The 14,827-nt window shown below is 39.6% G+C and overlaps 1 protein-coding gene across 19 annotated transcripts in view; it reads left to right on the top strand.

Annotated features, from left to right (window-relative positions):
* DLG2 (discs large MAGUK scaffold protein 2) overlaps positions 1-14,827 on the top strand; it is a gene marked incomplete at its 5' end in the record, with an annotated part of 1,931,014 nt that overhangs the window by 1,564,388 nt on the left and 351,799 nt on the right. For all 19 annotated transcript variants that reach the window (XM_079787296.1, XM_079787299.1, XM_079787298.1 and 16 more), the window contains one exon: positions 9,430-9,586. In XM_079787296.1, the coding sequence (XP_079643422.1) occupies positions 9,430-9,586 (157 nt within the window). The remainder of the gene's footprint in view (positions 1-9,429; positions 9,587-14,827) is intronic.

Here is a 14,827-nt window from a genome sequence, read left to right as displayed (position 1 = left end):
GAAGTATTAAGTCTGTCTAGAGGCAGGGGAGCATGGGGCAGCAGAGAGAAGGAGACAGCACCCAGCCTTAGTCTTGGAGGCCAAGTAGAAGTTCATTAGATAGGTGAGGACAGAAGGAGAAACTCATCATTTTAATCAAAGAGAAACAGCCTGAGAAAAGACATTAAGACAAGGAACAACCTGGTATGAGGAGCTGTGTTTGGCAACTTTATGTGCCTGGAACATGGGGTGCCAGGGAGCACAGTGAAGTTAAGCATTGGGGAAGTAGGTGAAAGTCAAATGATGAGGAACTTTGAATGTCATGCTAGAAGTTTACATTGAGTATATATTGAGATTCTATTTCTAGCCATTTGGCAGATTTATCCTGTTGGCATAGAGATCCCTGGAAGGCTTTTGAGCAGGATAGTAGCATGATCAGATGTGTATTTTAGAAAGACAACTAGACACATTTTCATAGCTTACTTCCCATTGCAACACACAGCCTCTCCCCATGGATGTTTGGGAAGTTGACCAGAGGTTCAAAGCTCAAGGAACATCCCACTAATGGCCATGAGAAAGCCTTCAGATTTAAGTAGTCACTTCCCTTTTTAAATCTTGACCCCTCTTTAAGCCATCTGGTTTAAAAAAAACAGAATTAGCCCATAGCATCCTGCTTCTGAAAACATCCCAGGCGGCTTAGAGCATCCTCCGAGACTCCCGCTAAACAAGATTATGCTGCTGCAGATCTGCTACAGCTGGGAGCAAGTCAGGCTGGCACCTCTCCAGTTGTTCAGCATCCAAGGGTTTTATAATTATAAAGCCTTTTTACATCACATTAGAGAGAAAAAATAAAACTGCTTAAATGAGTGTAGCAAATTTCATCCAGGTGAGAAGAAAAAAAAAACCTTTTTTAGAGGAAGACCGGTTGTTCTTTGCTCTTGGCTACTTTAGCTTATTGCACACACGTTTCTGGATGAGTCCCACACCTGGGCTTTTATAACTGTTCACATCTGGCTCCTCTCACCCCAGGCTCTGTAATCTTTGTAGTCACAGTGCCTGACACAAAGTAGATACTTCATAGAGGCTGTGTATTGACAGGTTGGATGGATGAATAAAATATGTTTTAAATAGATAGATGAATTGGTGGGGTTTTTTCCGTTTTGTTTTTAAATCTTTATTGTTGAAAGTATTACATATGTCCTCCTTTTCCCCCCATTGACCCCTTCTATATGGCCCTCACCCCTGTCCCCATCCCAGGCCTTCACCACCGTTGTCCATGTTCATGGGTTATGCATACAAGTTCTTTGGTTGATCTTCCCACCCACCCCACCTTTCCTCTAAGATTCTACATTCTGTTCCATGCTTCTATGTCTCTGGGTCTATTTCGTTCATCAGTTTATTTTGTTCATTAGATTCCACATTTGAATGAGGTCGTATGATACTTGTCTTTCTCTAACTGACTTACTTCACTTAGTATAATATTCTCCAGGTCCCTCCATGCTGTCTCAAAGAGTAAGAAATCCCTCTTTTTTACTGCTTCATAGTAGTCCATGGTGTAAATATACCACAGCCTTTTTTTTAATTTCATTTATTTCAGGCACTTGGGCTGTTGTTTTTTAAAATCATATTCTGAGTAACCAGTTTCCATCTTCTATAGAGACCATACTTAAAATCTAATATGAAAACTGAAATTAGTAGATAGTACCTACTAGTAGTGGATACAAAAGCAAATGGTATGATCCCTGCTCCCTAATTGATCACTGTAGCTGGAGAAGGAGACAAGTAAATCAATCGTGTAGTAAGAGTTATGATAGATACATGGAGAGAATGCTAGAAGAGGCACTAACCCAGACTAGAATGGGGCGATTAAGGAGAGTGTCAGGGATGGCTTCCAGAAAATCATGATCCTTGACTCCATCCTGAATGAAGAGTGAGAGTTAGAATTTTGTTCCACAATCTATGTGTTATGATGTATAATAATGACTAGTAATGGGCCCCTAAGTCATCTGAATCCTGGAAGATAAATATCAGAGTAAATTGGAGCCCAAATCATTTCAATAATAAGGGTATTGCAGTTCTTTATAAACTGGTGGTGTGCACTCATTTATTCAGTCATCATGTGTTTATTGAGCAGTCTTCTGGGTGTATTGGGGATACCTTGAAGATATGAGGATACCATATCTTCAATAGATTATAATCTCACCAGAGGCTACAATGATCTCACACACAAAACAGTTCATGGAAATGTAGGGCATTATATTTACCAGACCCAAAGTCATTGGCCCAGGCAATAAACATGCAGAAGTGAGAGCTGTAGCTCAAAATATTTGGGATGGGCCATTATGAAGAAAGTGGACCTTGAGCAGTCTAATATGAAAGGGAGGGAAATAAGACAAAGCGGAGGGGGGAAGGGGATAAGATCAAGGAACAGAATATTCTAGATGAGAAAACTTGAACGGGAAGAACAGAGGTGGTGCTGAGAATGGAATACTAAATCAAGTTAAAGTTACAGAGACCTACCATGAACCAACTGCCATGCTGAGCACCATGGAGGAGACAAACATGAAAGTGACATCAAATAATGCTATCAGAGTGCCCACTGGGTCACTGGCATCCCGTAGCTGGATCCACTACTGACATGTTGGGATCCAGCGCCATAACTTTAATTTTTTTATCATTGTCAACTTAAAATTCTGGAAAATTCACATAAAAATCTAGATTCCTCCCATATCTTTAGAAATTGGAGAATCTGGCAATACTAGTTGGTGTTCCTACTCGAATGATCCAGAGTTGAGCAGAAGCAACCATTTAAATGGAATATATTCCCCAATTTGCTACCATCCCTACTCAGCCTGCTTCACTCATTAGTGTTATCAGTCCTATCCCTGTGGACTTTAGATGCCATTTTTGGTTAAAATCTACAAAAAAGGCTCTGGCTCATGTGACTCAATTGGTTGGTCATTGTTCCATGCACCAAAAGGTTACCAATTCAATTCCTGGTTAGGGCACATGCCTAGGTTGCAGGCTCGATCCCAGGTGGGAGGCATGCAAGAAGCAGCCAATTGATGTTTCACTCTCACATCAATGTTTCTCTCTCTCACTCTCCCTTTCTCTGTCTCTCCCTTCCTCTCTTTCTCTCTAAAACTCAATTTAAAAACCATTTTTAAAAATCTAGCAAAAAGGAACAATATTTGCATAAATATTTATACAGTCAGCCCTCTGCATCCACAAATTCTGATTCCACAGATCTAACCAAACTTGCCCAGTTGGTTGAATCTATGGATGTGGAATCTGCAGATACCTATGGATAATTTGAAGTAAAGAGCAAAATGAGGTCTAAATCTTTGTGGGAGTTCATTCATTCATTTAATAGCTATTTTCTGAATTACTGTTATTTGTCAGTCATCTTATTACAATTGGGGAAATGCTGGTGCTTGGGTTCCCAAAGTTCACAGATTATTGAGAGAGACACATACAAGAGCAAATAATCACTGCAGTGCATGATAAATACCACAATAAAGTTATGTGGACAAGACACAATGTGTCCCCAAGGAGCAAGTGATCACCTGTACCTGGGGAGTCAGAGAAGTAGCACTTGAGCTGAGTTTTAGGATGGCTTAAGCCAAGGAATGGACGTATGGAGCAACATGTCAAACTCAGGGGAACACGAGGAGTTTGATATGGCTGGAGTATAGTATGGCTGGAGACATTTAAACAGGAAACTAAGAAAATCAGATATGCATTTCAATAGAGACAATATGTTTGGAACATTGAAACTGGAATCAAAGACATTTCAATTAGGAGGCTATCCTAAGAGTGTAGGCTTGAAATAGAGGGGACAGATAGGTTGGGGTGGATATCATGACATTCAGAGAGAGACTAATACAAGGCAACATAGGATGAAATATTAAAGTGCATGGTTCAAATAATGGAAGCTAGGGGAAGTTAAAGTGGATCTGTGAGTGTCAATAATTCTGGAAACTGTATTTTATAAATACTAGAGGCCCGGTGCATGAAATTCGTGTACAGGTAGGGTCCCTAGGCCTGGCTGGCAATCAAGGCTGATCTGTGGGGCAACCAGTGGGACGATGGGGGGGGGGGGGGGGTGCACCTTGGCCGGCCTCGCACTGCCCACTCGCTGGCCTCGCACCCACCCCACCCCCCACTGCTGCCAGTTGCCTCCCTCTGCGGGGCGATCAGTGGGGCAATCGAGGGCCCCCTGCTGGCACCCTCCTTGGCTGGCCTGGGGCCTGCGGGCTGGGGGAAGCTCCTGTGTTGAGCGTCTGACCCCTGGTGGTCAGTGCATGTCATAGCAACCAGTCATTCCACCCATTGTTCCGCTGTTTGGTCGATTTGCATATTAGGCTTTTATTATATAGGATATTGTATTCCTTTTTAAAATTTCAGGTTTTCCTCTGGATTATATAAAATACATTTTAGTTTAGTTCTTTTAATTTTTATTAAGTTCTCTCTCCATTTAATGGACAAAACATTTTACTTGCAGTAAAGAGACAAGCTCTGTCAAAACAATGAGATACCACTGCACCCCTTTTACAATGGTCAAAATCTAGAACACTGACACCAGGTGCTGGTGAGAAACTCTCACTCATTGCTGGTGGGGAATACAAACTGGTACAGCCACTTTGGAAGACAGTCTGGCAGTTTCTCATAAAACTAAACATATTCTTACTATATGATCTAGCAATCATGCTCCTTGGCATTTACCCGAAGAAGTTGAAAAAAATCACATCCTCACAAAAACCTGCATGTCAATGTTTATAGCAGCTTCATTTGTAATTGCTCAAACTTCGAAATAACCAAGATGTCCTTTGGGAGGTGAGTGGATAAATCAACTGTGACACATCCAGACAATGGAATATTATTCAGGGATAAAAAGAAATGACCTATCAAGCCATGAAAAAACATGAAGGAACCTTAAATTCCTATTACTGAATGAAAGAAGCCAATCTGAAAAGGCAACATACTGTGTGATTCCAACCCTATGGCATTCTGGAAAAAAGCAAAACTATGAAAATAATAAAAAGATTAGTAGTTACCAGGGTTTGTTTGGAGAGGGAGATGAATACATGAAGCATGGGGAATTTTTTTTAGGACAGTGAAACTATTTTGTATGATCCTATAATGGTGGATACATGGCATTATACAGTTGTCAAAGGCCATAGAATGTATGACACCAAGAGTGAACCCTATGGACTTTGGGTGATAATGATGTGTCCTGTAGGTTCAACAGTTGCAACAAATGTACCACTCTTGTGGGGGATGTTGATAATGAGTAGAGGGTTATGCATGTGTGAAAGCAGAGGCTATATGGGAAATCTCTGTACCTTCCTCTGATACTATGAAACTAAAACTGCTCTAAAAAATAAATATTAAAATAATAAAAAAAAGGAACTAGATCTAATATTTATTAACTATGTGTCTAAGCTCAACTAGCATAGACAAGTTGACTTATCTAAGTATTAATAAAATAAAACTTCTAATACTTCACAGGGTTTTTATTTTCTAACAGGAAAAAATAAATGAAAAATATTAAAATCTGCACTTTAATATAATCAGTCCTCAGCATAAGGAATTTAAATTAGAAAAGGTAAATCATTTGGAGTGTGCTTAGGACATTATATTTACATATTATTTTACAGATTTATTTCTTTGTTATTTCTCCCCATTATTAAAATAAGCATCATAATTCACTACAATATAAAATTGTATTTTTAAAAAGACATTTAAATCTCACAGGTTAAGAAAATTCCAAATAATTGGGTGTAAAGACTTGTTCAGATCATTTGAATAAATGAGGTCCAGGTAAAATACATAAAACCTACTGTCACTCAATAATTACATGCTTTATGTCCATACAAATAGGAAGCAATATACGAAAATGCAGAGGTCACTAACAAAATAGCCCACAGAGAAGTTATGGGGAATGAGGTTTCACAATGTTCTTTTTTTGTTTTCTAAATATATATTTCAGAGAGGAAGGGAGGGAAAGAGAGAGAGAGAGAGAGAGAGAGAGAGAGAGAGAGAGAGAGAGAGAGAGAGAGAGAAAGAGAGAGAGAGAAACATCAATGATGAGAGAGAATCATTGATCAACTGCCTCCTGCACACCCCTACACTGGGGATTGAGCCCACAACCTGGGCATATGCCCTGACCAGGAATTGAACCATGACCTCCTGGTCCATAGGTCGATGCTCAACCACTGAGCCACACTGGCCAGGCCACAATACTCTTTTAAAGCTGTATTCTTTCTGCAGAGTCCCTTTGCATAGTAAGCAGGTAAGGATAATTCTTACTTCCAAAGGAATGATAGTCTCTCCCATTTTTCTAGTACCATAAAGCTTTCACTTTCCCATTTTTGATAGAAGCATGAGTACAAGATACTCCACTTTCTTCTTAACTTTGCAAGAAGTGTACATGAGGTGCAACTGACAGCTTTTTTGTCTGAGAAACATGAGAGAGAGGTGAGATGATGGCACACTAGAGAATAAATGCCGCTCTAAAGAGGACCCTGCTCTAGCCAATGGTTGCTATGCAACAAGTTTGAGAGTAAGTGTTGATAGAATGTCTAATTCCATATGAAGCCATAAATCCATACTTTAGGCAATTTTTTTCTAATTTTAAAAATAAGCAACTAATTCAAAAATTTGTAAACACAGTAGGTCAGATTAAACCTTCAGCTTGCTGATTTGCAGTCTCTGGAATAGATCATGCTCTAGACTCAGAGATTTTGAGTCAGAATCTGTGTTTTAATCTTACCTTTACAACTTAAGAAACAGTAAAAACTTGGGCAAGCATTTCATTTCACTAATTTAAAAAGTTGTAATAATGTCTTCATCGGGTTGATGATTTTTCTTAAGATTTTATATAAAAATTTTCAAACACAAATAAAAGTTTGAAGACTTTTACTACAATGCACAACCTAGATTCCACTATGAACATGTTACTACACTTCCTGTACAGGTTACCGATCCATCTATCAATCAACCATCCATCTTTCTTTTGGATCAGTTTCAAAGCAGTCACAGACATCAGTGAACCTCCTTCCAATGACTGCTTTGAGGAATAAATGGGATGATGCACAGAAAGCATCAAGCACAATGTCTAGCACATGGATAAACATTAGAGTCATAATAGCCCCCTTCTCTATACTAGTATGTTTACTATGTATAGCTTGAATCTCATTGGATTCACTAAGAGTATTTTTTATACTCGGGAAAAGGGAGATTTCTACAGTAACTCTTCATCAAAACCTTGTTGACCCCTATCCTCAAATTGTGTTCAGATCCAGACTTCTGGCTCCAGCCAAAATAGGGTATTCCCATATCTTTCTAATTCCAGCCTCTTAATTAAAAATAAAATTAGCCCGGCTTAGTGGTCATGGTTCCATTCCTGGTCAGGGCACATGCCCAGGTTGTGGACTCGATCCCCGGTTGGGGGACATACAGGAGGCAGCCAATCAATGATTTTCTCTCATCACTGATGTTTCTATCTCTCTCTCCCTCTCCCTTCCTCTCTGAAATCAATAAAAATATATTTCAAAAACAAAAACAAAAAAAATAATTAAAAAAAAAAAACAGAAGAGCCTGCTCCTATACCAAAAGCCTGGGGCAAGGGTGGGCTAATAGAACAGGGAAACTTTTGATAATAGTAGCCCGACTCCAGCCAAACACCAAAGGGACAAGTATCCCCTGACCCTTACATTGCTAGTACACTATACAACAGCTAGAGTTCTGACCCCACCAGAGACAGCCTGGAGAGGCAGTTTTGAGATGCCCCCCACCCCCTCCACTGGATGGTGTCAGTGGGCCAAACAGAGCTGGACTTGCACTCCCATCAGGCAGCAGAGAGGCAGAACTAGGTGGTGTGAAGGTATTCCTAGATGAGATTAACATCTGGATTAGCATATGGACTGAAGCAGATTGCCCTGTCTAATTTGGGTGACCCCAAACAACCCATAGAGGGCCTGAAAAAAATGTTCTCTTTCTCTTTCTCACTGTCTTTGAGCTGGGACAATGCTCTCCTGACTTCAGACTGGGACTTGAACTGAAACTTCCATCATCAGCTCCCTTGGGGCTCCAACTTGCCACCTGTAGATCCTGGGACTTCTCAGCATCCATGGCTGCATGAGCCAATTCCTCATAATAAAATCCCTTATATCTCCTATTGGTTCTGTTTCTCTGGAAAACCCCAACTCATGCAGTCCTACTAACCACAAGAAACGGAAGAAGCTGGATTCTGCCAACAGCCTGAATGATATGGAAGTGGATTTTCCCCAAGCTTCCCAATAGAGCTTGGCCCGGCTGACACATTGATTTTAGCCTTGTGAAATTCCAAACAGATGACTTAGACAAGCAACCAGATTTCTGACCTACAGGGCTAGCTCAGTAAGCAACCAATCAATGTGTTTCCCTCACATCGATGTTTCTCTCTGTCTTTCCCTCTCTCTCCCACTCTCCCTAAAAATCAATGGAAAAATATCCTCAGGTGAGGATTAACAAAAAAACAAAAATAACAAAAGGCACATTGGTCAAACCTAAGGCTTGCAGAATACATTTCTTAAAACTACTTACATAGAAAATAGAACTAGATGCCTTCTATGATCCCTTACAATCTTAATATTACATAATTTCCTGGCCTCTCCACAATCTCAGTGAACTGTTGGCTCAAAATATGATCTTTTATCTTTTTATTGATGACCTCAAATCTGCATGTAAGGACCCAAACCCTATCCTGTGTGTCCGACTGCTTCCAAACATCTCCACGTGGATGTGCCAACATTATCTGAAACTGAAACTTGTAAAAATCACATTCACCCTGGGCTTCACTACCTTTCCCCTTTTGTGGTTTATTTAGATGATCTTACTCCCCTCCTCCCCCAATGTCTGGGTCCTTGTCCATCACCATTGTTTAGGCTGTCACTGCCTGGAACCTGGATCATTTGGTCAACATCCTAACTGATTTTCCTGCCTCCCATCATAATTATTCTTGGTACCTCAACGTCTTCCAATAAGTCCCTACTACCTACAGAGTAAATTTTAATTAACTCTGTAAGATCTTTCATGTCTGGCCTAGTCAGTCTAGTTTCTTGCTCCCCAAGTTTTCTCTCTCTTTTTGGATACATCCATCCTACCGAGTACTATTTGGTGCGCAATACAAAAACAGACGTTTTAAACAATGGTAAAGTGAAAGTAAGGCTAGTTTAAGGAAATGTTTTGGAATTAAGAAATGGCTCTGCATGGTATTTTGGCACTTATTTCAGTGAGGAATTCAGTACTTCCCATGATAGTAATTTCTTTCTTGATGTGCAGCTCTATCTTACTTTGGGAAGCGAAGTAAGTGAATTGCTGGTATCTCATATCTCAGGGAAAGCAAAAGCCCTCTAAGTCTTGACCGGGTCACCTATGAGCTGTGTTCTCTGCTTGTTTCTGCAGGGAGCCCCGCAAGGTGGTGCTGCACAAAGGCTCCACCGGCCTGGGCTTCAACATTGTGGGCGGGGAAGACGGAGAAGGTATTTTTGTGTCCTTCATTCTGGCCGGTGGACCAGCAGACCTGAGTGGAGAGCTCCAGAGAGGAGACCAGATCCTATCCGTGAGTATTTCTCTTTAATCTTCATTCCCACCATTCAAGAGAAAAAAAAAAAAAGACTTTTAGTTATGACTCCAAAAGCACCTTAATTACAAAAGAAAATGATGAGAGCCTTATGGCTTCAGGTACATGTTACAGTTTAAATGGTGTTCAGGTGCTTGCTGTTTGTTTCTTTCTTAGATACAGGTAAAGGGGCTAGTGTTTTTATTTAGATTTTCTTAAATATGTGCAACCAATTGAACATTGAGAAACATGCCTCTTTAAGGTAATTATTTATATTTTTAATGCTTTTTTTTTACAAATCCATGATTCTATTCTAAAAACTGCACCTTTATAATATGTATAGTTTTGTACATACAACTATGCAAGAAAATGCATAACATAATGCTATCCACAATTTGGTGACATTGATAAGTGGTAGCAGCATCACCATTTACCTAAATGCGAGAATTAACAACAACAAGTTATTGAACACTCATTATTTAACAAGAATGTTATAAAAAGTAATTTTTATTTCTCACTATTACCCTGAAAGTTATTGCCCCATGTTCAGATTAAGAGAATAAGGTTCAGAGAGGTTAAATAACTTGTCAAAGTTTATGTAACTTGAGAGAGTCAAGGGTTTAACCATTCAGTTCTAATACCCATTACGTCTTCCCTCTCTCCTTTACCACTTTCTTCATTTCTTTTCTTCCTCTTTCCTTTCTTCCTCCTTTCTTCTCCACGTCCTTTCTTCTCTACGTCCTTTCTTTTACTCAAATATTTAATGACTGCTTCTTTCCACTACATTAAGCTGGTACAAGCTTTATGATAGGTAGTTAAATCCATTGTGAGTATTTATGTCTACACTGAAATGTTGGTATTCATGCAACTAATAATGGGGAATTACATAAGGAGCCAACTTCTTATGACTGAGGTTATGGTTCATAACTCAGTGAAGCACTTAGTATGGTTTTTTATCATGTACTTAGAAAAATTTGCTTTTGTTTTATAGTTATAGCTTATAGCTAGAATTTTCCAAGCAGCCTTATATTTGTTAGCCGTTATTCCATCCCCCCGCCCAAACACACACACGACTTACCTATATAACATAGTCAGCTGACCTGAGCAAAGTGTTCAGTGATCTTGCCTTATGTGTCATATGGTTCGCCCACACATGTGTACCTTTGTTCAATCATCAGCTAGCAGGTGTCTGGGAGGACTGAGTATGGAAGGAATAAGGAAAGGCCCCAACCTTGTTCTATCATCCAAGAACTGAACATCACCCCTTCAACTACTCCCCCATCTACTTCTTCTATACTTAAATGATATATAAGATACAATGATAAGGTTTAACATACAGTATTAAACCTTACTGCCTATATTAATTTACATCTTTCTTTGTGTACTAAGTAGAAAAAGCTCCCTGAAAGCAAATTCTCTATCTTATATGAGTTTGTATCCTTGACATTTAGCAAAGTGCCTGGTGCTTAGCAGTCTCTCAAAAAAATGTTTATTGAATGAAAAAGTTTTGAATAAATATGATGATGCTTTAAAAAGTCACTGTAGCCTGAGAGATGAACTCTAAAATTCTATCTAGGACATACTAATGAATCCTCATTTTCCTGGCTCAATATCTGTAGAATGCGAATCCACTTATCCTTTTATTACAATCAGCATTCACATCATCATAGTGTGTTCCCAGATACAAAGCATTTTCACATGCATTAATTTGGAGGATCTTAAAAGAAATTCTAAGGATCAAGACAGGTTATTGTTACTCTCACTTTCCACATCAGGGAAAGGGGACTCGGAAAGGCTACATGATTTGTTCAAAACTCTGCAGCTACTGAATGTGATGTTGAACTCAAAATGAGGTCTTCTGACCCCAAATCAGTGTGTGTTTTTTCTCCCTACAACACAATCTCTCTTCAAAACCTGTCAATGGTCTCGTTCCGCTCTTCTTAGTACACACTGCTCTGTGTACACACCACACTCAGGAGCACACAGAACTAGAAAGAGCTAATATTTATGTGGTACTTTTGAGTCAGTCAACTATTACAAGTAATTTAACTTTATAACAAACAGCCCCATGTCTTATTATTCTCATTTTAATAATGAAGAAAACTGAGGCACAGAGATGTCATTACACTACTTAACTCTGTTTAAATGAGAAATCCCCTAAGCTGCAGGTTTTATTCATTTTAATCTCTATGTCTGTGGTAGAAAAAGGGATGAGCTAATAATCTTCTTATGGCTCATTAAAGAAAACTCACAAGTATTTCTACTTTCAAAAGTAGTTGTACCCATTTAAATATTATTGCCAGGACCACACAAGGCAACCAATTGGAATTATATAGTCTTTTTAGAGATACAGTTCACAGAACAAAACAATCTGAAGTTCAGATATATCTTTTTATATGTACAACATTTGTAAGGAATAGTTCAGTGATGAAACTGTTACCTGCCCTTTTGTAAGTGGAAAGGAAGAGGGGACAGTTCTCTTTTTAACTTTGTGAAAATTATTTAAACTGTGGCTGGACAGCAGCTAGTTTCAAGGCTCGGTATTGGAATTTCATTGGTTAACACTTCGAGGAAAGAATAAACAGGTTTGAGAAGCTCAAACATTACAATATGAAAATAAAACTGTCAGAATGGAATGGTTAACAATGAAATGTGTAGGAAGAATATTCTGCATCTACTGCTTACACTGGACATATCAGGACAAGATATGCCTTCCTGGAAAATACAAGAACAAAAACTATGAATAGTAATCAACTTAAATAAAAATTCAATACATATTACTAGGTCATATAAGGTTAATTGCAAACAAGTTATGCTAACAGTAATGTAGTATAGAGAAGAAAAATAGAATCCCCAGGGAAGAGAACTAGAAGGTAGGTCTCTACTCTCAATTAGTCTTTATGGAGAAGAGACTTATATAATAGGCAGTTACCTTTCTGATCAGGAGCATAATGTCCATTTCTATTTTCCAGAAGTATTTTCCCACACAAATTATAGAATCTTCCTAGTTTACTTATTTTACTAATGGCTTAACTATGTGCCAGGTTCTGAGATAAATATCTTCAAAATGTTCACAGCCTAAAAGCAGATATGTCAATATAGCTAATATGTGCATGAGTACAGAGAGAGAGAGAGAGAGAGAGAGAGAGAGAGAGAGAGAGAGAGAGAGAGAGATAGAGATAGAGATATGTGGTTATAACATACTGAGGAAAGAGAAGAGACAAAATACTTAGCATGTCATATTTCTACTAACAACTCTGCATTAAGAATGTGCCAGATGCTTTTTAAAGAGTGTCAGGTAACCTTGTATAAGGAAGACCTCTTGAGGTAGTTTGAGCCATTCCTTCTTTGGGACAGAGCTTGGACTAGATCAGCATTTCCCAAAATATGAAACAGCAGGATTGCATTAGAGTGCTATTAAGAGAAAGGGTACCCTGGTACCAAGTTTCTTCACTGAAAAACTTCTCAATTACATCTGTTACCAGTGTTCATTGGGAATCTCCTTAGAGGCAGATAAAGTATATGATTCCTCCCAAACAGATTTGACCACCAAACCCTCACTAAGGAGCGCTTCACAGGACACCAGCAGTGGGAAATGTTTTATTTTTATAGTTCCCCTAACAGACTGTTTTCCTACAAGGTAGTCGGCATACTTGCCTCTAAAGAAAAGGCAATCAGCTTTCTACTCTGTGTTAAGATTATGGCTGCCATCTAGTGTTCATGTATTGTCGAAGATGGAGGTTCTACCCTCCCTTGTAGAGATTTATCCCCCATGCTCCCGCCCACCAGAACTAAGGAACTAAAGTAGCTAGGATGCTGAGAGATAAATAAATTATCGCCGGAGGCTACTACATTCCATGCATGTATTGTGAGTGATCTTTTCTGTCTAAATTCTCCTTTGTGTATTCTGATTCTCAGGGGTTTGTTGTAGAAAGCCTAATCGAATCACTGAACCTTTTTCTATCTAGAGGCATTCATGAAGGGGAATTTAGGGCATTCAGCATGCAGTCAGGTTAACTGTTAACTAGTGCAGTTGTCTCCTCCGGCTTCCTTGCTGCAGAGGGAAAGATAGAAAAGCTTCTGTTATTTATTTCAGTGCTTTGATATGAAAAAAAAAAATGTGGAGCAGAGCACATAGAGGTAATACCCCTGTAAAGAAATCCCTCCCTGTCTCACCAAGTGATTTTAGTTTCTTCATTCCTTGGGAATCCAAACGTGACCACCCTGGCTGACCTTGCTACTCCAAAGCTCCCTTTGGATGGACTGGAAGTATTTAACTAACCTGATTGGGAATATGCGTTGTCAGGAGTGAAATGCTACAGCTGTTTAGCTGAAGGAACAATAGGTAATTGTGAATTTTTAAGTTGAAATTGGAATTATATTGTGGATTTAGAGAGAGTGACAATGCGTCCCAGCTGAACTGGGTGCTTGATTAATTCTCAGAGTACCTACTATCTTCATGTTTAGAGCCATGCAGAGGGAGAGACTTTATATTTGCCAGATCCTTACTGTCAAGTTATTTAAATAAAATTGAGTACTATGTACACTGTTCACCATCCTGGTGTACTGATTAAGTCACCCTTATATTGTTATCTCAAATGGCAATTCTAAATCCCTTCTAGCATTATGCCTGAAACCCCCGTGCGGTAGTCCTCTTACCCAGCCCTTCCAAGGTCCACTACGCATGGGCCACATCCTTCCTCTCTAGCTCTGGCCCCACCCCCTCAAAGGAGCCTTGCTTTCATAGTTTTCAGTGCTTGAGGGTTTCTGCATGAGGGGCTGTTTCCCAGTGTTTCTGAAGCCACCACACCCCAAGATACCAGAGAGGCTTCTGAGGCCCATGTAGAGACAGGGACAAGAGCATCTCCCCGCTCTATGCTGCTCTGTCACCTCGTTTCCAAAAGCACAACAACTTCAACTAGAAATCTCACCTAAACAGCTCCTTTAGCTTCTCTCCTCCCATCCTCAACGCAAGGAGTCACCCGGCTCTAGCAAAACTTTCGCCCTCCCCTCAGGGACAAGCGTCAGTCCCAGCTCTGGTCCGCCATGACAGGGAAAGCATTTTTTCTAGCCGCTCCACCTTCCCCAACCCCAGAAGAAGGGCAAAAAGACTTAGAGACCAACGCCAGCTTAAACACAGCAGTACATATCTTCAAACTGGGATGATTCAACATCTGTATTCAGGTTAAGGGTGATTTCACAGCTTCCCCCAAGAAAATGGATAGACTTGTTCTCCCTACC

This window comes from Cnephaeus nilssonii (assembly GCF_951640355.1).
Source record: "Cnephaeus nilssonii genome assembly, chromosome: 13".
NCBI lineage: Eukaryota > Metazoa > Chordata > Mammalia > Chiroptera > Vespertilionidae > Cnephaeus > Cnephaeus nilssonii.
The sequence above is the reverse complement of the archived record's forward strand: the minus strand, read 5'-3'. Positions and strand labels throughout refer to the sequence as shown.